The sequence below is a fragment of the Chiloscyllium punctatum genome, chromosome 37, assembly GCF_047496795.1.
Source record: "Chiloscyllium punctatum isolate Juve2018m chromosome 37, sChiPun1.3, whole genome shotgun sequence".
NCBI classification, from domain to species: domain Eukaryota; kingdom Metazoa; phylum Chordata; class Chondrichthyes; order Orectolobiformes; family Hemiscylliidae; genus Chiloscyllium; species Chiloscyllium punctatum.
In genome coordinates, this window is record NC_092775.1 from 18,646,708 (window position 1) to 18,670,087 (window position 23,380).

At 39.0% G+C, this 23,380-nt stretch overlaps 1 protein-coding gene across 13 annotated transcripts in view; it reads left to right on the forward strand.

Annotated features, from left to right (window-relative positions):
- zmynd8 (zinc finger, MYND-type containing 8) overlaps positions 1–23,380 on the forward strand; it is a 161,471-nt gene that overhangs the window by 100,605 nt on the left and 37,486 nt on the right. For 9 of the 13 annotated variants that reach the window (XM_072556359.1, XM_072556366.1, XM_072556362.1 and 6 more), the window contains exons 4-7: positions 13,368–13,586; positions 14,255–14,368; positions 15,817–15,909; positions 20,640–20,727. In XM_072556359.1, the coding sequence (XP_072412460.1) occupies positions 13,368–13,586; positions 14,255–14,368; positions 15,817–15,909; positions 20,640–20,727 (514 nt within the window). The remainder of the gene's footprint in view (positions 1–13,367; positions 13,587–14,254; positions 14,369–15,816; positions 15,910–20,639; positions 20,728–23,380) is intronic. The other 4 variants (XM_072556360.1, XM_072556365.1, XM_072556361.1 and 1 more) reach the window with 2 other exon arrangements.

Below are 23,380 nucleotides of genomic sequence, written 5' to 3' on the forward strand. Positions count from 1 at the left end.
CACTTGCATTTTTATTTTGTTAAGTCCCTTCCTACTATCTTTTCGTATATTCAGTGATTTGGCTGTGATTAGTTTTCTTCAGGACATGTTGTGTTTTTCGATAAGGTATAGAGACTCACAATGTTTATAGCTATGGCTTCATTAGTACCATGATCCTGAGAACACAAGCATTTATAGGTTTTATCTGTCACAATTTTGTTCAGATTTGCTCTGGGGAATAATAGGTCAGTCTTATCTTTATAGTTCATACTGAAGACCCAAATATTGTACAAGCCTCATTGCCAATTCTGTTGTAATCTTGATATAATTAGGCCGGTTAATGGTCTTGGGCGGTAATGACAAGCCAGGGAACTATAGACCAGTGAGCCTGACCTCAGTGGTGGGCAAGTTGTTGGAGGGAATCCTGAGGGACAGGATATACATCTCTTTGGAAAGGCAAGGACTGATTAGGGATAGTCAACATGGCTTTGTGCGTGGGAAGTCATGTCTCCCAAACTTGATTGAGTATTTTGAAGAAGTAACAAAGAAGATTGAGGGCAGAGCAGTGGATGTGATCTATATGGACTTCAGTAAGGTGTTCGACAAGGTTCCCCATGGGAGACTGATTAGCAAGGTTAGATCTCATGGAATACAGGGAGAACTAGCCATGTGGATACAGAACTGGCTCCAAGGTAAAAGACAGAGGGTGGTGGTGGAGGGTTGTTTTTCAGACTGGAGGCCTGTGACCAGTGGAGTGCCACAAGGATCGATGCTGGGTCCTCTACTTTTTGTCGTTTATATAAATGATTTGGATGCGAGCATAAGAGGTACATTTAGTAAGTTTGCAGATGACACCAGAATTGGAGGTGTAGTGGACAACGAAGAGCGTTACCTCAGATTACAACAGGATCTGGACCAGATTGGCCAATGGGCTGAGAAGTGGTGGATGGAGTTTAATTCAGATAAATGCGAGGTGCTGCACTTTGGGAAAGCAAATCTTAGCAGGACTTATACACTTAATGGTAAGGTCCTAGGGAGTGTTGCTGAACAAAGAGACCTTGGAGTGCAGGTTCATAGCTCCTTGAAAGTGGAGTTGCAGGTAGATAGGATAGTGAAGAAGGCGTTTGGTATGCTTTCCTTTATTGGTCAGAGTATTGAGTACAGGAGTTGGGAGGTCATGTTGCGGCTGTACAAGACATTGGTTCGGCCACTGTTGGAATATTGCGTGCAATTCTGGTCTCCTTCCTATCAGAAAGATGTGAAACTTGAAAGGGTTCAGAAAAGATTTACAAGGATGTTGCCAGGGTTGGAGGATTTGAGCTACAAGGAGAGGCTGAACAGGCTGGGTCTGTTTTCCCTGGAGCGTCGGAGGCTGAGGGGTGACCTTGTCGAGGTTTACAAAATTATGAGGGGCATGGAAAGGATAAATAGACAAAGTCTTTTCCCTGGGGTCAGGGAGTCCAGATCTAGAGGGCATAGGTTTAGGGTGAGAGGGGAAAGATATAAAAGAGACCTAAGGGGCAACCTTTTCACGCAGAGGGTGGTACGTGTATGGAATGAGCTGCCAGAGGAAGTGGTGGAGGCAGGTACAATTGCAACAATTAAGAGGCATTTGGATGGGTATATGAATAGGAAGGCTTTGGAGGGATGTGGGCCGGGTGCTGGCAGGTGGGACGAGATTGTGTAGGGATATCTGGTTGGCGTGGACGAGTTGGACGGAAGGGTCTGTTTCCATGCTGTACATTTCTATGACTCTGCACTCCCTGCCCGATCAGAACAGTTTAACTACAAAAGCTTTTACCATTGTTTGCTAGGTTATTTGTCATCTCCAGTGCTACTGTGAATGCTGCATTTTCCAAAGTAAATTCCAAGAACTGTAACATGTTAGCATTTTTTTTACTGCTGTTTAATTGCTCAACTTTGAGTATATTGCAATGAGAAAAAAATGGTGCAGGGTATGATTAAAAGTGGTCATCTGAAAAACAATCTAGGAAACTGCTTTTTCTGCAAATAGATGTTTTTTTTTTCCATTCCAGTTTATTCTAATTTGTGTGCCTGCGACATTTTTGTAACTGAATTGAGTTATAATGAAACTGAATAAAGACATTAGGGGTGGGTGGGTGGGAGAGAAACAAATCCTGTGTTTGGCAAAACTACATAAAATACCAAAAAATCTAACTCACACAGATTAATAATATATAGTGATCAAATAACTAAAATTGCACTTGTTCCAGTAATAAATATTGAGTTTTTAATGTCTGTGATATCTAAGATATTTTATAGCACATCGCTGAAAGACAGAAATAACTTGAACTTGTACAGTGCTTTTCAGGATATTGGACTTTCCAAATGCAATGCATCTGTTGTATAAATGCATAGGCCAATTTGTAAATAGTGTGTCCCCTCAAACAGTTTTAAAATGAAACTATCACATTGATTTGTATTGTTAGAGGAACTGGAAGTCTTCAAATGGACATGCTGCATACTTTATATGCATCTGAGAGGGTAGAAAAGACTTCTTTAATATCCCAACCTTAAGTAAAGTATTGAGGCAGCTTTCTTTCTTTAGTTATCAGCATAAATTGGGATTTTAATCTATGGTTCAGAAATTCCAATGCTTGCTGTCTTTGTCAAAGAAGACACAGCAGCTGAAGATCAAGAGAAGACATGAGAGCGGAGAGGGGAGATACAAGTGGCAAGAGTTCTGCAACAGTTTTAAGGGTAGTTAGAGCTGAAAGGTTATTGAAATACGAAATCATGAAGATATGTATTGTTTTAGTTTGTTTGAATTGAGAAGAGTTTGTCTCATTCAAGTATTTGCACTTGAATGATAGCAGCCACATGGATCTGAAAGCTGAGCTAGTTGAAATGAACTGGATACTGCTTATGAGATAGATCAATAGAGAAACAGTGGCAGACATTTCATGGGATACTTCGGAGTAAGTGTATTCTTACCATAAGGAAAAATTCAAAGGGGAGGACTCCCTGTCCGTGCTTAGTTAACAAAGCAAAGGAAAGCATCAATCTTGAGGATTGGCAGGTTGGATGATTGGTTAGAATATAAATAACAGCAGAGAACAACTAAAAGGTTAACCAGAAGAGCAAAATTTAGCCTGGCAGGAAGCGAGCTAGAAATGTAAAATGGACAGGAAACGTTGCTCCAGGTTAAAGAAAAAGAAACTACAGTGAGTGGTCCTCTAAAGACAGCGAATAAGGAGTTAATATTAGATAAGGAAATAGTGAATGAAATGAACAAATATTTTTCTTCTGTTTTCACGATTGGGGATATAAAAGGTTTCCCACTAATATTTATAAATCAGGAGGTGAAATGGGTAGAGGAACTTTTGTGAAACTACCATCACCAGGGAAGTGGTAATGAGCAAACTGATGGAGCTGTGAGCTGAGAAGTCCTCAGGTTGAAATGGACATCCTTGCACCTTAAAAGAGATAGAAGATGCATTGATAATTTTTTTTTAAATTCACTAGATTCTGGAAAGGTTCCACCAGAATGGAAAGTGGCAAATATAAACCCTCTATTCAAGAAAGGAGACAGTTAGAAAACAGGAATCTAGGGTCACCTGGAGACAGGCAAGGAGAACGTTTTACTGTCAATTGGTTGTGTGACTTTGGGATATTCTCCCAGTGGTGATTGAATAATTTTTAAGGTGGAGGTAGATTTTTGTTAGGTGAGGGAATCCAAGGTTATCAGGAGTAGCTGGGAATGTGGAATTCAAAGCACAAACAGATCAGCTCTTGTAGTATAGTATTTACATAGCTAATCCAGTTAGGTTTCTGGTCAGTGGTAATCTCCAGAATGTTGGTGGGGGAATCGGAGGTGGTAATGCCATTGTATGTCAAAGGGAGATTGTTAGATTCTTGAACTGCAGATTGTTATTGGTTAGTACTTGCTGGCAGCAATGGTATTTGCCACTTAAACACCCAAATCTGAATGTTGTCCATATTTTATTGCACATGGCCACTGACTGACTGTTTCAGTATCTGAGAAGATTAGAATGGGACTGAATTCTTCACTTGAAGCATTGGAGCAGTGGAATTTAATGTAGTGATGAGAGAATGATATTAAGTGAGTGGAGTTCGGTATGGAACAAAACCGAAATGATGAAGAAACTCAGTAGGTCCAGCAGCAACTGTGGAGAGAAAGCAGAATTAACAACATTTCGGGTCCAGTGACCACTCTTCTTCACTGGACCCAAAACGTTAATTCTGCCTTCTCTCCACAGTTTCTGCCAGACTTGCAAAGTTTCTCCAGTAATTTCTGTTTTATTTTAGATTTCTAGTGTCTGCAATTTTTTTGAGTTTTGGTGTAGAATAGAATGGTGGAATTTGGATTTTGAGATTAGCTGACATTTGCGGTGGTTGGAAAATTAATTGCAACTTTTGTGGCCTTTAGAGCTATGGAATGACTGAGTCTGGAAATGACAAAGGCTTTTTACGATTCCCCACAGTGTGGAAACCGGCCATTTAGCCCACCAAGTCTACACCGACCCTCCAAAGAGTATCCTACCCAAACCCATTTCCCTCTGATTAATTCACCTGACACTATGGGTGATTTACCATGACCAATCCACCGAACCTGCACATCGTTGGACTGTGGGAGGAAACCGGAGTACCTGGAGGAAATCCACGCAGACATGAGGAGAATGTCTGTGCGAGTTTGCACAGTCGCCCAAAGCGGGAATTGAATTCTGGTCCCTGGCGCTGTGAAGCAGCAGTGCTAACCACTGAGCCACTGTGCCACTTTGACCAGAGATTGAGCAGCCGATAAACAAGCATTGAGGAGGAAATGGGCAATGAGGCGCCAATTGTTAGGTTTTATGATGGTGACCAGATGCAATTGTAGACATCCCTTTAGATCACGTAGGACAACAGAATTATGAACAGTCTAGTTCAGCCTGAGTTGGTGATTCGATATACAGAATTTAAGGTGGTGGTTACCAAGCTGACTGGATATTAGATAAGTGGTCTGACAGCATTGAAGCATTGTTTGGATCTAGAGGATTGATGGGGATACGACTGAAATCTCATCAGCATACATGCTGAAGCTTTCCACAGATCACCAAGGGCAGTATGTGGTTTTGGAAGTGAAGTGAGCCAGAAAAGATCATTGGGACTGTCCAAGATATCTGGGGATGGAAAGAAAAGCCATTTATGTGCATGCTCTGTCTGCAGTCACATAAATCAAAGTGAAACCAAGTGAGGATAGTCTCATTAAACTGGACAACTGGTTCTGGACATGTGTTCCACTAACAGATATAAGTCTGTCTTTTAATCTATTTCCCAATAGGTAATTAGCAACTGGGAACTGAGATGGCATACTTGAGTGCCTCAATAAAAATGATGTGATCTAGATTCTTCAGGGTAAGTGCTTTGTATGATGCCCCACAACATGGAGAATCAGGTCGTGATAGAATTGATCCATGATCTGTGTTGTCTTGAACTACTTTCAAATTCTACATATACTGCATATAGTCTAAATACAGAGCTCAATACAATAACCACAACCTAAACTTGTTGGATGCAGACTGCCTGATATCAAGATATGATTGTGTTAGTCTTGCTGATTGCATACAAATCAATTTACACTTTAGTAATTACGCTTCAAGCTATTGGATATTCATATTTCTGAAAGTTTAAGCCAAAATAGGATGCATGTAACATTGTAAGATTCATTGGTGCCTCCTCATCTTTTAATAGTTAACAACAAGTCCCTTCACAGACTAAAATGACTAGTGTATGAATAAGGCTGATATTTTGATTCATTCTTTAATCTCCGCACACCTATTCTGCAGAAATATCTGTTCTTTTTTAAAAATTCAGTTTCATGTCTCTTCACCTTGCCTTTGCTTTTCACAACATTTTTAAAAATTGTTGAATAAATGCTATAACTTCTTTAAGATCTCAACTTGAATCATGCCATAAATACAATGAGGCATGGCTTTGTAAACTTCTGTCAACACTCCTTTTGCATCCTTTTAAATAGGGAGGAAAGCTGGAGTTGTGGTTGATTTGGTTTGTAGCTCTGCTTCTCACTTCAGTGATTTCTAACATGCCTCACATTGGAAATATGCTTGAAAGATTAGAAACGTTTGGCTTAATGACTGGGCAAGATGTTATTTGTGTCATGCACTTGCACATACCCATGAAGATCTGCTTATAAATATTTGCTAGCAACTCCAACACGTTCAAGTCTACCAGTTGTTCCCATGGCAATTTAAAAATTCATCTCATTATACATGGATAGTAATGCCATCCCCACTGTGTGGCAAATCAAGAATAAAAATACAGCAGTTTTTCCTTTAACATAAAGCAATATGAATTTACAGTTTATATTTTTGTTATCATTAGAGACTTAGTTAACCTTTTGAAAAGTCCTGACAGACTATGGGCTGAATTTCCAGGGATCTTCCAATAATGCATGTGGGGGTGATTTTAACCCTGGAAGTGAAGGGCAGACTGGAAATCCTGTTCACACTAATTAAAGCCAATTAACTATTTAAAAGTTAATTTTGTTCTTATAATTTTTTTAAAGTGTCAGGCACATTACTCTTACAGTGAAATGTTGACTGAAGGCCAGGAGAGTATCCATTGGGAAGAGGATCTGCAGAACAAAAGGGGGACTGGGCACTCCGGAGTAAGGGAGTGTTCTGAGCAACGTAGAGCTGTAAAGGGGAATGGACACTTTTGCAATTGAGCTCTGAATGGAATCTGTAATCACCTGTCATCGCAGGGCAGAAAAACAGAAGATCAGGCTGCCAAAGATAGGACATGTTACGCTCAAAATATTGAATCTCCTACTCCTTGGATGCTGCCTGACTGGCTGTGTTTTTCCAGTACCACACCAGAAGGAATGCTCCAGCTAGTAATGGGAAATGGCTGTCCGATTTTGAACCTTGATTAGCACAGCAATCTCTTGCAGGAAATCACCTGGCAATGACTCATCCAGTGCCATGGCAGACTGCAACTTTCCAAGCACTGATAGCTCTCATGTCCTCATTGCCAAACACACTGGTTGTCGTGTCCAGCTAGTGGCCTGTAAAGTCGCTGTGCCATGAACATCATCCTCATTTCTGTCTCCTTCCAACATCGATGCTGATCATTATGGTAACTTGCAAACAGCTGCACATCTTTGTAGTTTGCTTGTCACTGTTGAAGGTTTTTGCAGGAGCTGGACAGCACGTTTGTTTTAAGGTTTCACTCTCTGACCGCACAACTGGTCCATGACAACAGGAAGACTTAACTGGCTACTGCAATGATTCCATCCTCACTGATGTATTGCCTTAGTCTTCACACTCAATCCTCAAAATGCACGAATGGCTGAGGAGACAAGGGAAGAGATAGCCAGTGACTTTTCTATGAGAGCCTCCGCCAAAGACGCAGTCAATACAACCAATGTCACTGGCTCAGATGACCACTGAATGGACCATTGGGCTTCTGAAGGTGCAATTCCACTGTTTGTGTACCAATTGACTGGTGCCTACTGTTTTAATGTCTCCATTCTGCATTATATGGCCCTCCAGAGAGAATCACCAGATGAAGCTTCAATCTAGACCTCCTAGCCCAGAGATATGAACATTACCACTGCATTACAAGAACTCTAAACCACACCGGCATATGAACTTGTGTTGGATCAAGTGACAACTCGATACTTGAATGCAAGCCCATATGATCCTCATCCAATCAGGAGCCTTGCCACTAACGTGATACCTCAGCTGAAGCTGCTAGCCAATTGGCAGCTGAAAAGTGTAGCTGGAGGTCCAGGCTGTGCAGCCATAAAGAGCTGCACTGGTGATTAGATTATTTTCTTTTGGTGGGGGGGGATGGGGATGTGTGAAGGTGGGTCAGGGTGGTCAGAGGCACAAGCAGGCCAAACGCCCTGCTCCAACTCTTACCTCCATTTCCCCTTGATTGGGACACATGGTGTCTCAACAACCTTGAAGACAGGTTTCCCTGGTGCGAAAGCAGCCACTTATTTCACCTGACAGGAAGGCGAGTAATGGGGCCAAAGGCAATTTAAGGTTGTTTAAATAGCTGTTAAATAATCACTGAAGAGCCTTAACTAAGAAGGGGGAGGTGATAGCCTAATGTATTATCACTGGACTATTAATCCAGAGACCCGTCTGGTTCCTGAATGCCTTTTAGGGAAGGAACTGCACTCCTACCTGGTTTGGTTTACATGTGACTCTAGATTCACAGAAATGTGGTTTACCTCTTAACTGCCCTCTGGGAAGGGCAATAAATACTGGCCTAGCCAGGGACAACCAAATCCAGTGAATGATTATGAAAAAAAAGTGGTGGTGGCTGAGAAGGTTACTGATGAGTTTACTTGGAATTTGGAGGTGGTATAAAGGGGGTGTGTCTCTGTTCAGAGTCAACTTGCGCAATTATTTGCCCTGCAGGGAAGGGAATATGCTCACTCTACTTCTTCTGTGCGATCAACAGTTGATGCTAACGAGTAATTGAGTGAGAGGAAGCTGTTTGAAGCCACACAGGTTCATCATGAGCAGATAGGAAGGAAGTTTTCTGGAAGACTGACCTCCGCTTAGATTTTTTACATCTTTAGCTCTCTTTAATATTAATCACCTATAGGTCATCTTGATGTCTGAAGGGTTGTGACCAGGAATAGCCATGTCCAGGATGAATGTGAGGAAAGGAACCCAATATGAAAGTCTTGAGCACCCTCAGAAATGAAGCAAGGGATCAGCTTGAAAGAAGTTATCCAAGCAAACATACCAATATATTGATCATGATAGACAGTTTGCGAAATAAGTTATAGCATGCAAGCAGCTTCCAGAGGTCATGAGAGGATCAGTTTATTTTCTAAACTGGACTGAAATATTTCCAGACTTCTGATTGTATTATTTTAATTTCTTCCATGAGTATTTCAGACTCTGAGCCACTGAGTGATGATTTGTTTAAAAAGTTTCAACCCAAACACTACTTTGTTTAACATCTTTCCCCTTGCCTTGTACTACCCAAACTTTCCCTTCAGTAGAATTGGTTTTTCAGATTGTTCCCAGTTTGCTTGTAGAGTCAAACTCTGATTGGGAGTCGCTCACAAAGCTAATTCTTGAAGAAGTTCAAAAGATTTTCAGGGATGAGTGTGTTGCTTTTTCTTTGTGTCTCGGCTGCAGTGTTGAAACTGATGCATTGGATTTGTTGAGCTAGAGAGGAATGGAATATTTTCATTTCATCAAAGATGCTGAAATCTTAGAATATTGTGGTTTGTGTCTGTTTTGCTTGTGGATTGAGCCATGTTGCAAAACCAAAAGCCTGGAGTTACAGAAGGTGAGTCTCGCAACATTTCTCCCTGTCATTTGGCAAAAAATGGGCAACAATCAGTATTTGTGGGCGTGATCACTCTTCTTACTGTGTCAACATTAAATCTCTGGCAGTCAGTAACAATGGGAGCTGGAACTGAACACCCTGCATTGGACTGAATCTTGGCTCGATACATACAATCTCTGGACTGAATCTTGGCTCGATACATACAATCTCTGATACCTGGTGCCATTGACAATCTAGAACTGTCTTCAAAATTCACCCTCTGGGTGCAACCTTCAGAAGTCTTTCACCTCTTTTTCCCCCCCCCCCCCCCGCCAACCCCCCAACACAAGTGGGGCTAGAGTTTATTAGAAAACTGTATTTGCGGCAAGTCTGCATAGCTATGTTGCTTAATTGACCTTTGCAAAAAGTACAAGGTCAGAATGTTCTGGCTCTGTAAGATGTTGTAAAATTTACATAAAATACAGTTTTTAAACCCCAAGCAAGTCACTGGTATTGCATAGTACACTTGCCTAAAACTCCAAGATTTATTTAACCTTCAAGCAATAATGTTGAGTAGAGACTCCATACGTCTCCCGTATTAATTTCTGAAGTTTTCTGGTTTTCCACTAGCCTACCTTTAACTTATTTACTATTTGTTTTATTGGTTGGAAAACCGTTGGAATGGGCAAGTAAAAAAGCCCAGGTGAAGTGTCTCTACATGATTTCATGATGTCTTTGTAGTGGGCTTGAATTTTGGATTGTGAATTTTGTGTGCTGACTTGGATAATCTAGAGTTGTGCCAGAAATTTCCTAAATAATTGCTTCCAGGAACAAGTTTGTCAAGTTAGGCCATCCTGGAGTCAATAATTTTAGAAGGGAAAAAAAAATCAACAGCAATTCTGCATAATGACTGTACTCAACCTAGCCACTTAATGTATTTTGCCTCCCATCTACTCTTTCCAAACTTGCTTTGGACATGAATACTTGTGATGTATGTGCTTTAAAAAAAACTGTCTCCCATGGCTATAGATCACCAGTCTGCAGTAAATGCTAAGTGCTTTTATTTTTGCTTTTCACACTTCCAAAATGCTTCCTAAGCATTTGTACTTTTGTGTTTTCCTTCTCTAAGCTTTCTATTGAAATTGTAATCTTCAGATGTCCACTGTAAGCTCCACTTTATGTGCTGGGAAAGTTTGTTTCTTTACCCAGATCATGTTATCTTCCTTTTGATCACCATTACTACATTGACATTTTCTTTCTTTAAATATAAAAAGGTGAAATGTGAAATACTTGCACGTCCTTAATAAGGCCAGCGTGGGACACAAACAAAAAGGAAGAGTGAATGTTTGGGGCATAGCGGAAAAATATGGTTTACTGCTGCTGATATAAGGCCAACAATTCTGATAACTACACTCAAAATCAAACTAAATCTTCAAATTGTTAAACCTTAAATGGGGGTAATTTTTTTTCCCTGTTGCTTTCTTAACTGAACCAGAATATAGAACACGTAACATTAAAATAAAGTTACTGTTGATTCTTTTATCCTTTCCTCATCTCTTAACTCTTCCCTGCTCCTTCAAAGCAAGTTAAACTTCTGTTTTCCAATTATTTTAACACTGCTGGTGTGAAAGTACATAATTGGTAAAATAAATTTGTTTATATTTTAAAACACTTCAATTTTTCCATCCTTGAATAGGATTTCTGGATATTATTCTTAAATGTTTAGTTACTTTTCTTCATACTTCAGTGATTTTTTTTTTTGAGTTTGCAATCAATGTTGTCTTCCTGTACTTTAGCACTACTATTGAGTGCAGTAAAATTCAAAACCTGTAAAAGAACAACATGCCCTGCATCCCAACCCATAACTTCAGTTGTATCTGGGAGATAAAAATCATCTTATTTTTGAGTCTGCCTCCACCAGAGGAGAATTTGTTGGAATGATTTGTAACTTATGGAAAGAAAATTAAATAATCAAACGCAGTAGAACTTCATTTTGATTTATGAAAATTTTGCCTTGAATTAAACATGAATATTCTCATCTTCACTCCACTCCAGTCTGGGGACCACTGAAATTGTCAAGTTAGATAACCGCTTACTGCTGATTTTCTAGACTTTAAAAACCCTATGTAATACACTGAGTTCATAGATGATAGGTTTGACCTATATGGTTTATCCAATTGAAGAGAATAAATTTCCTTTCCAGAAGACTGTTTGTCAATCAGATGAGTTTTGCAACAATTGATGAAGGTTTCATGGCTACCATTGCTGAGACTAGTTTTTAATTCCATATCTTATTGATTGAATTCAAATTCCACCATTTGTCACAGTGGGGTTTCAACCTGGGCCTCTGGATTGACTGGTCCAATGACCTTACCACCATAGTGCAGTTTCCTTTATTCCTGCAATCTCATTAAATGCCTGAGGAAGAAAAATTTTCGGACACTGTGACCGTGTCCTTTCAATGCAGAAATGGAATATCTTTTTTGATTGCTCAGCTGAATAAGGCAAATAAGCCAACTTCAAACTTGTGATGCATAAATGGCTTCTAATGTCCGCAGTGATGACCTACATTTATACAGTGCCTTTTTAGTTTAGTGAAACATTGCCTGGGGCTTCAAAAGAGCATTATCAGACAACATTTGCCAAGCAGCTTGAGATATTTAGACCAAGAGACTAAAACCTTGAGCTCAACAGCAAGTTGTAATAAAGAAAGAGAGGTGGAGAGAATTCAGCAGTGGTGCCTAAGAAATCAACAATGCCTAATAGGCCAGATTTGGCAGAGCACAAATTTCAGGGAGGGAGGAGAAAGAATGTGGATGGTTTTGAACATGCAGTAAAGAAGTTATTTTGCAGCATGGTTGGGCCAGGAACTAACTTAGTGAGTGAAAATGTAACGGGTAGGACTTGGTGTTTATGCTAATTTGAGATGATAAAAGAATGGAAGCTCAGCTGAGGATCAACTAGAATGCCAAAATTGTGCTTCAATTTAAGACCGGAGGAGGGAGGGTAGAGTTGGAGTCTAGGATAAAAGGTTTGTAGCAAAGACCAAAGACACTGACAAGCTGCAGGTTGGAACATCTTTTACACTTCAGCTGACTTCTGGGATATACTGATTTCTTCTACTGTCTTGAATTTTGAACAAAGCTTTTCAAATGTCCATCTTAGATGCTAGGTTTTCTGGTGTAAATATTTACCTGTTGAATGTTGACTTAGCACTGCTGTTAAAATGCCTTAATTATGAGCCTTGTAGAATTTGACTGACAGCTTAGTGAGCCATACCTAAATTGAATGCTTTTAATAGTACTGCATGTATAGTAAAAGTTGGTTGCCAGATGAACAAAAATGGGAAGGGTACCCACAGTTAAAATTCATTGAAAGCCACCAGATAAACACCAGAAAACTTGTTTCTTAAAAGAACTGGTAGTGGCTTTGGCTGATTTGCCAATGAGAGACCATATGTAATGTTGTGTTGCACAGAGCATGCATGTTAGTATGGATTACTAATATTGGTACAGTCTTGTTAAGTAAATCCTAGTTGATTTTAAATATTTTTAGTATTGCTAAATGCATTAGATGTGAGATGTTTTAACTTTGATGTAGTGTAATTAGAATACCGGTACTTGTTAGGTATCAAATTGCTTATTCAGATGGAAGGGTTTCTGTTACATTTTCATAAAAAATGTATAATTTTTTCCGACTAAAATTAATAAACACAATTGGACATTGCCTCTGTGCTTTTTTTCTGTCTCAGTAGTGCAAATATCTGTAGTAACTTATACTACGTTTTCTATTTGTAATCTTTCATCTTGCAAGACTAATGTCTGGAAAATTAAGTGCATGTCTTGGAAGTATAGAGTACAATTACCTGAATTTTATGCGACTTGCTTCTTTTTTTCAAAAAAAAAGCTTGTCACTAATTTATCATCTCCTGAATACTGCACTATTCTGGCAGCCCTGTGACAAAGACTGTTGATCCTGTTGCATCCTTAACCATCTGGTGTTGGGATGAGAAGCCTAACAGAACTGGTATTTTTTTTGCACCCTAACAATTGCTGATCATCCCATTTTGAAACCAAGCCTGTTTCTCTTGCCTGCCATTTCAGTTGACACTTAGACGTGGTCCCTTTGCTTCTATGAAGCAGCCATTCACCAAAGACCTTCTTCATGTTGTACCACAGGATGGTCGAAATGACTTCTATTGCTGGGTGTGCCACCGGGAGGGCCAGGTTCTGTGCTGCGAGCTCTGTCCTCGTGTCTACCATGCAAAGTGTTTAAAACTGAACGCTGAACCGGAAGGGGACTGGTTCTGTCCAGAATGTGAGGTATGGTAAAAGATAGTTAAAACTACGGTGAGGGAAATGGGCATGAATTTGTTCAAATTCATTTTTTAAGAAAGTGGGATATTTTAATATTGATTATATGTTTTAAATCTGGTTAAAAGACGCATGTAGCCACTACTCCTGGGGTAAGGTTCATCAATAACACAAACTGGTATCGATACAGGGAACTAACTGAGTTGCTAAGAATATGATTAGCATTCTGTAACCTTGGCAGAACATATATGTGTATCATTAACCCTTTGAGCAATGAAGGTGGAATTTCTAATCAAAGTATTCGAAGTGACATTTCCAAAGCTGCGGCTTTTGTAATTTTTTAATTCTCTAATTGTACTTTTCTAATCAGCTTTAGAAGCTGGACAATACATGATTCAAAGTTTTTCAAAGGGTTAATGCAATATCTTGGTGTTAAACCTGCTGGCTTTGGTATTGTTTGGTATTCTTGCCATTCAGACCTGTGTGCAGTTACTGAAGAAAAAGAATGTCTGTTTGGAGATTCATATTGTACTCCCTAGAAAGCTGCAGTTGACCAGTGTGATGTGTTGTCCTGCTGAGATGGCTCTGCAGCTAATTTGAAGTTTGTACCCCAAAAATTCAATATAATCTGATTTGGTTGTTTTTTGTAAATTATTTTAAATCTGTTTGCTTCACAGAAAATCACAGTCGCCGAATGTATTGAGACTCAGAGTAAAGCTATGACCATGCTTACGATAGATCAGTTGTCTTATCTGCTGAAATATGCACTACAGAAGATGAAGCAGCCAGGAGTAAGTAAAAATAGCAACAATTGGAAATGCTTTTTTTTTCCCTTCTGACTTCCTCATGTGACATGCCACTGATATCAATTGAGCCTAGCTTTTTTGGCTGAGGTTATTAATTGGTAATAGGAAGAATGTTCATACTACAGTGAGCTGGGAAAACAATATGTGGTGAAAGTTAATTTATACAGTTAAATATAATTGTTTATACTTATTGGTACTCCAGACCAAATGAGGCAGTTTGATTTTAATTGTATTTCTATTCATTGTCAAATACAAAAATGGAGTGGTTTGCAGAAGTCAAAAACTGCAGTAGCTACATGGGTTGAGAGTGTGGTAATGGCAAAGCACAGCAGGTAAGGCAGCGTCCAAGGAGCAGGGGAATCAATATTTCAGGCATAAGCCCTTCGTTAGGAATGAGGCTAATTTCTGATGAAGGGCTTATGCCCGAAACATCAATTCTCCTGCTCCTCAGAATGCTGCCTGACTTGCTGTGCTTTTCCACCACCATACTCTTGACTCTGATCTCCAGTCCTCACTTTCTCCTAGTAGCTACATGATAACCCTGCTTAATTAATTCTTATAATGATAAAAAACAGAATTGATAATCATTCAAAGTACAAGAGGCATTAATACTTGCCTTGCGGCAACAGTACTTGCATGAGGATTTAATACCTGGAAGTTCCACTATTTGTGATTTGTCTAATGGTTTCATCTTCAGCTGCCATTAGTGGCAGAAGTGATCCATTTATCTGGAGTGCAGTCCCCAAAAAACTTTGGAATGTCTCTCTACCTTCTCATGCAAGATAATATAAATAAAAGCTGTGAGAAATGCCTCATTTCCATAGACCAGTAACATTTTGGGTAATTAGTTCCCTTTTTGTGTTATTTCTGTCTACCAGTTTTCTTTTATATTTCTGAACCCTTTCCAATTCCTCTAATTAAGAGAATGGGTGCATGATCAACATCAGCCACTTGTCAGTGGCACTATCGTTTGACCTTGCAAGGAGTCATTAAGTTATCCATCAAAGATTCTCAATGGCTGATTTATTTGTATTTCTTGTCTTTCTCTGGCTCCTGATGGGAAATACTGCACCAGTTGTTTGTCACCACTTATCCCATGTGGCCCTGGGCATGCAAAACTTTATATATCCCTGCATCATTGAGCTCAACACCGCATTGTTTCTGTCATCCTTTATGTGAGGCCCTTTAATTCTGGTTAGGAAAATGGTGTATCATTAAACATAATCATTTCTGGGATCTCTCATGACATGGCTAATCACTAGTTTTACTTGTGGAGCTGTTATGTTGCAGTTTTTATCTGGACATGAAATCAAAATCTTACTTTTGAAAGTGAACTGAAACTTGTAACTTGTAAATATTTAACCTAAACATTTAATTTGTCACCCCTCACTTCTCCATTAGTTTCATAATGCACTGTTCTACCTTCTTAACAGACTGAGCCCTTCCAGAAGCCAGTTTCATTAGAACAACATCCTGATTATGCTGAGTACATCTTTCACCCAATGGATATTTGCACATTAGAAAAGGTAAATCCATTGTCTGAGATCTTTGTGCCTTGTGTTGCAGTTGGAGAGCACCTCTATTCACCTGTATTGAATTTGCCTTTGCTCACTTTTCTTCCAAAACAAGCACAGTAATATTGTATTTTCAGCAAATTTACTTATTTTTGTCTGCTGCCATCCAATGGCAGATTTTGAATATGACAACACTGTACTTGCACAGTGCAAAGTATTTGCCTGGTGGTAGTTTGCTCAATAATCTATCAAGGCCCAGGTGTCCTGAAGTTGTGGTGCTTTATTTTCAGTGTTTTTGAGTTTTACTTTTCATATCAAAATTAAAGCTTTTTGATTCCATCTACCTGTTCTGGTTACACTTGATTGGTAGTTTTGTTGAAACTTTTTAAAACCTTTCTCTGGCTCATTATACACCATTATATAAAAACAAATGTAGAAACATTAATTTGATCCAAAATATTTAAGAGGGTGGCACTGTGCCTTTGGTGGTTAGCTCCCTGTCTCACAGCTCAAAGCATCCAGGCTTGATTCTCACCCTTGGGCGACTGTTTGTGTGGAGTTTGCACATTCTCCAGTGGGTTTCCTCCAGGTCCTCTGGTTTCCTCCCACAGGCCAAAGATGTGTAGGTTAGGTGAATTTGCCATGCTTAACTGCCCATAGTATCCAGAGCTGTGCAGCTCGGTGGATTAGCCATAGGGAATACCTAGTGTAGGGAGTTGGGTCTGGGTGGAACACTCTTCGGAGGGTCACTGTGGACTTGATGCACTGAATGACCTGCTTCCATACTGTAGGGATTTTATGATTTAAGAAAACATGAAATTATAAATTCCGTGCACAAAATAACAGGTATTTTGACAATCCGCTCTGTCAATGTTTGAACCAATTCTGTCCCTATTCTGAGCCATCTCCCACCCGACTCTCACTCATATTTCCTTCTCTGGATTTAGGAGTTGTACTCTGGATTGGAAATTTCCTCATGTGTCTCTGCTATTAAGTAGGGTGACAGAGAGAAACCAGGGAACTGCAGACCAGTTAGCCTGACATCTTTGGTGGGAAAATTGTTCGAGTCATAATCAAGGATAAGCTAACTGATCACCTCAAAATTTTATTTAATCAGGGAAAGTCAGCATGGATTCATGAAGGGTAGGTGTTGCCTGACAAACCTCATCGAGTGTTTTGGAGGTGACTAAGATGGTGGACAGAGTAAGTTGATAGAGTATTGTTTATGTGGACTTCGAGAAGGCTTTTGATAAAATCCCACACAACAGACTGTTAGCTAAGGCGGCAGCCCACAGAATTGAGGCAAGTTTATGACTTGGATCAGAAATTGACCAGAAACATCATTGGCGTAATGAGTAAGTACTCATTGGTAGGACTAGTGGCGTCCTGCAGGGATCTATGTTAGGATGTCGGTTATTCACAATATTCATTAATGGCCTGGATAATGACATAAAAAGTCAAATATCCAAATTTGCTGGTGACATAGAATTGTAGACAGTGTTGATGATAGAGTAAAATTCCAACAGGATATTGATAGATTAAGTGAATGGGCAAAGCTGTGGCAGATGGATTTAAACAGAGCAAGTAGTGAAGTTTCCCATTTTGGACTGAGATGCAGAAAATAATCAAGAAGGTTAGTGGAATTCTGGCCTTCATATTTAAAGGACTGGAATTTAAGGATGCACGTATTACAAAACCCTTTTAGACCCCACGGAGTACCATGAGCAGATCTGGGCACCACACCTTCGGAAGGATGTTTTGGCCCTGGAGGGAGTTCCACACAGGTTTACAAGGAAGGTAACTGGATTTTGTGACAGGGATTATGTTGCAAGGAAAGATTACACAAATTAGACTTTTATTCTCTAGAATTTAGAAGGTTAAGAGTTGATCTAATTGAGGTCTTTCAGACATTAAAAGGAAAAAAACAAAGTAGATAACGATAAGCTATTTCAATCAAGATAAAGGTTGTCAAACCACGGAACATAGTCTGAGAATTAGAATCAGAGCATTCAGAAGAGATGTTAGAAAGCATTTCTACCTGCATAGAGTAATGGAGATTTGGAACACTCTTCCTCTGACAATACTATATCCATTATTAAATTTAAACCGGAAACAGATTTTTATTAAGCAAGAGTATCAAGGGATATTGGTCCAAGACAGACATATGGAATTAGGAAACAGGTCAACCATGATCTTATTGAATGGCTGAGCAGGTTTGAAGGGCTGAATGGCCTAATCCTGTTCCTACATTCCTTTATCGTTCATTCATTAAAAGCATCCATGCTGTGTGCCTCAGACACTCCATGAGGTCACAGGACTATCTTCTATCCTCTTTTGGGATAAAGGTACTTCTCCTGAATTTCAAATTTGATTTATATAAATTGTTAGAGAAATACTTTCTGATTACATTACTGCAATTACTGCACCTTACATCTATATTTTTGGTAATGAATGAAAAAAGAACACAAGGAACAGTAACAGATTGTACCTCATCCTTTTGGTAATATGGAGGACAGAAATTTGTAAATAATATGTTTGTAACACAAAAAGAAAACTTTATTCTATCCCTCTATGATTTCAAGGGATCTTTGCTATTTGTTGTCCCAATATTTGTTGTTCACATATGTCCCAATTTTATTCAGGAACAGTTTTTGGAATTTGTTCAACTGTTTTGTACTTAGGTGTGTTGCCAAATATCTATTCTAAATACCTATTAAATTCCTTAGGGAAATATACTCCTGTTTTTCATTATTTCGCTATTTGTGAGATTTTCTTGGAACGGATCTTCTAGAAGTAGCAAGAACCCCTCTGTACTTTGTATTTTTGATAGATTTATCCACCGTTCTGTGGCCACTTCTAAAATTTGTAAATTTGTACTCCATCCCATATGTAACAAAATATAAAAAAAAGGATTGTTTTGCTGATTCTTAAACTGTATAACCAAATGTTTTCTGATTCACTATATCTTAGTGATCTTAGCCAGTAAAGACTGAAAAGTTTCTAAGTGACTGAAATAGTTATTCCTCTAAAAAATGAATCAAGGCTGCACTTTGTTTCATTATAGTTTTATAATATTGCTTTCCCTGTGATCTTTTCTAAGTATTTTAGCTTTATATTAATTATATTTAATGGCACATATTCATCAACCTGTCACGTTGTGCTTGATTGTATGCAAGTGATGGCCTAAAACTGGTAGTTTTATGTAACTCCTACAACTCTTGTGACACAGTAGTCGTCATATCCCTTTCTTTGACCCAGGAGATCCAGGTTCATGTCTCACCTGCTCCAGAGGTGTATATTAATATTGTGAATAGATTGATTGATTAGAAAATATCTATTTGACCTGTAGGGCTGTTATGGCAAAATGGTAGTGTCCTTACTTCTGTACTAGAAGATCCTGGTCAAGTACCACTTCCTTCAGAGGCTACTGCAACATGTGTGAACAGGTTGATTGAAAAGACTAGTTAAGATTCCAGCTTCAGCGGTACATAACCTTGGTGAGATAGCATCTGGAATATTGTATGCAAGTTTCAAGGACTCTTATGGCATAGTAGTAGTAAGCCCGACCCAGTAAGCCCGAGTTCAAGTCCCACTTGCTCCAAAGGCATACAATAACATCTCTAGACAGGTTGATTGGAAAAATATCTAAGTAGATGCAAACTAAAACTGTGGTGTTTGGGGCTAGAAAGTGTGCCTATTTTTAAACAGCTTGTTCAAATATTTTATGACCTGACCCAGAGGTAGATCCCCGCTGAGAATTGAATGTTCGCACTTTATAATTGTAATATAAAAATAATCAGTTCAAAAATAATTTGAGAAGATTAGTTTCAGTTCAATCATTCAACAACTGTTTTTTTGGAATAGAATAATTGCTTCAATTTACAGCATGGGACTGTCTGTTAAGAAGCAAATCACTAAATGCAACAAGATATCCAGTTAAATAGAGCCATTATTTGTGTGACTGAACCTCATTTTTAACCTTTTCTGTACTGTGACAAATTTATTCATTTGTGTCACAAACAAGTTCAGCTTTATTAAAGCATTTAGAACACACGAGCCTTTAGACCAATTGGTTCATTTTAGTTTTGTCATTGTCCCATACACTGCCTCCACTTCAATACAAGAACTGGAGCAACCTGCCTGAATTTGTAAACTTAGTTAGTAATCTCCCCTAGCTAATTTGAAGGGTACTCTTTTTCAATCAGCTGTATTCTTACAAAGGTAGGTTACAGCATTATGAAATATTCCATGGTATTGGTCATATTGTACAGAAGGGTGCATTTGCTTCAGAATTACATTTTTTTTAGGTTAAATACCCACTTTTTTTGAGCATAAGAATCTAGCTTGAAGCTTCATTATAGTACTGATGGCGTAAGTGAGGTGTTACCTTTCAGATGAGCTGTTAAATCAAGGCCCCAGCTGGCACCTCAGGAAGATGCAGAAGAACCCCTAGCACAACTTGAAGCAGAGCTGGGGACATCCCTCCAGTGTCCTGGCTAATATTTAACCCTTCATCAACATCTGAAAAACAGGTTATGTGGCTGTTAATAATATTTTGTTTATGTGAGTTTGTTGTGTGCTAATTAGCTCCTGTGTGAGGTGCATTCCAATTGTGGCTACACATCAAATATATGTGATTGTCTGTGAAGTGTTTGGAGGTTGTGAAAGGTGTTATGTAAATGCTAGTCCTTCCTCCTCCAGTCTCTTATTTGCAACTGCTGAGTGTTTCTGTTCCTTTTCAGAATGTCAAGAAGAAGATGTATGGGTGTACTGAGGCTTTCCTTGCTGATGTCAAGTGGATATTGCATAATTGCATCATATATAACGGTGGTAAATATCATAATAGTCTACTAGAAATTATCCTCCCTTGTAAAATCTGGCCAGTTACTTTAATCTCCAATTCTTCATTGGCACTTTAGTAAAGGAACACTTGATCTTTAAGTCCTTGAATTAACTTATATGACTGGTAGTAAATTCAACTATATCTAAATTTGATTGTAAAAGTAACATAATCATAGCGAATCATCATTTTTAAGTAGTTGGAAAAACTGCACTAATGTTTAAGTTTAGCATCACAAAGTAAACAAATTTCTGTAAGTTTGTGGCTACATGTACTCAAAGATTTGACCCTTTGCCCTTTACATGAACTGAAGTAATAATAATCACAAATCAGCTACAGAAATAACTATTTAAAAGAAATCTGCAGTTGACTGAACATGGGTCAATTGTAATTGTGAGGTAAATGCTGCATTTGGAATCTTACTGTCTTCCAGTGTCTTTGTGCTTGCTAATAAAACTTTGGTGTTTAGGTAATGTACAATTTGTGTACAGTTTCCTCTAATATTGTGGAGGTTCATGTCCAAATGTTGTTATTACTTTAACTGCCATTGATTTACTTCCCTTTTTGAACTTGTATAAGTGCCATTCTTACAAAGTGCTGTCTCTGAAGTTTGATTGAACAACTTCCTTTTGTGAAACTGTACAGTGTGCAGCATATCCACTTCAATCTAATTGTGATATGGTAAATGTCCATGGCTGTAAGAATGAATTCTTCTCCTATGGACTTAGACAACTTTATACTCAATGTTAAATTGGTTGTAACCAATTTTTATTTTGCTTCTGGTTTTGTGTTGAAGACCCTCAGAGACCTTTTGTGAAAGAGTGAAAGAAAATGGACAGTAAACTTTAGGCTATTACACACTGGAAAGCATTGCATTTTCACCCAACTTTGTCCATGTTCACTGGACACACATTGGTGTTGATTAGCAGGGAACACTGAAGAATAACCAGGAGTGGAGCACTTGTTTTATTTCCTGTGTCTCCTCCCCCTTCCCTTCCATAGCTGGGTGAGGTTGAAACTAGTTATACAATGCTCTGCTGCTGCTGTTCTGGCTGTGATCTGCTGCCTTGGTATGGACTGAAGCTTCATCTGGAGCCCTTTGTGTATGCTACGTATCTGGAGTATTTATTCTTTTTATAGATAGAGGGAACTTGCAGTAAAAGAGTATGCAAATGGAATGTGTGAGAACGCTTTGCTGTTATGAATACAAGTTTCTCCTTTGACTGAAAGGGAAAGTACATTAATTTAAAATATGAGTTACTTTGTCAAATGCCTTTTCTCTCATTGTTCTTCCTTCCTGTCCATGCTGAGTTGGCTTATTGCCAAGTTATTCCTGTTTGAACTTTGGCACTGTCAGCTAGCTTTTTCCGAAGGTCACAGGTGTAAATTTTCACTCAGTTTATTTCCATCCATATATCAAATAGATGAGTGCTCCAGACATAACAAAGAAAATGGACCTGACGATATCTGGCTGTAGTGCTTCAGTTCTGTGCTCCAGTCCTTGCTGTGCTTTAGTTAGTCCCAGTGCATCTCTAATACTGGCATCTACCTAACAGTTGAAGAATTATCTTGCACATTACGTAAAAGCAGGACAAATCCATCCTGGTCAACCTCCATCTATCAGCATACTCCCAATTATTAACAAGCTGTTAGAAAGGATCATGAAGAGTGCTCCAATAAGCACTTAATCGCCATTAATATTCTGTGTGTTCTGCTTTTGCTGCAACTCAATGCAGCCTTGGTGCAAACATGGACACTGCTGAATTCTAGAGTTCAGGAGAGAGTTATTGATCTTGACATCAATTGACATCAAGGAAGCTTTTGCCCGAGCATGGTACCAAGGAATAAAACTGAAGTCACTGGGAGTTGGTTGGGAGAGAAAATAACTGGAACAAAGAGAGATGGCCATAGTCATGAGACCATTCATTTTGGTTTAGGTCACTGGTGCAGGAGTTTGTCAGGGCAATATTACAGGCCCACTGGCTGGAACTTAGTGAAGGATCGCTCTGAAAGCATGTCATAATTATGGCAGATTGCTGATGAAAGCAGCATTCCAGCTTCACCTGAAGTTGCACAGGTAATGAAGCAGCCCATGCCCATGTGCTGCAAGACTTGAATTCAAAATCTAAGGTAACAAACCATAGTGGATGCTAGAAATCTGAAATAAAAACAACGTACCAGAGAATCTCAGCAGGTCTGACAGCATCTGTGGAGATAGAAACAGAATTAAGGTTTTGAGACTAAGGCTCCTGTTCAGATCGAAATGTTAGTTCATTTTCTGTCCTCATGGATGCTGCCTAACCTGCTGAGTCTTTCCAGCATTTTCTGTTATTAGTTTGATCCAAGCTTTAGCTGATAGTTGGAAAGTACCATCCTCAGCACAGACAATGACTGTCTTCAAAGATAAGAGTCCTGAACTAGCCCTTTCCTGACATCTGTTGTAAACCTCTTTTTGGCTTCTGCATGGACCAGTGACATAAGTGCTAACAGTTGCAATTCGGAGACTGGGTATTTTGCAGCAAGTATTTACCTTCCAACTTCAAAAAGATTGTACAGCCAACAAGGAACTATAAATAGCAGTTCTGCTCTTTGTTGCATCACACCAATGCAACTTATTCTCCATTTGTCTGGTTGGGTGTTGCT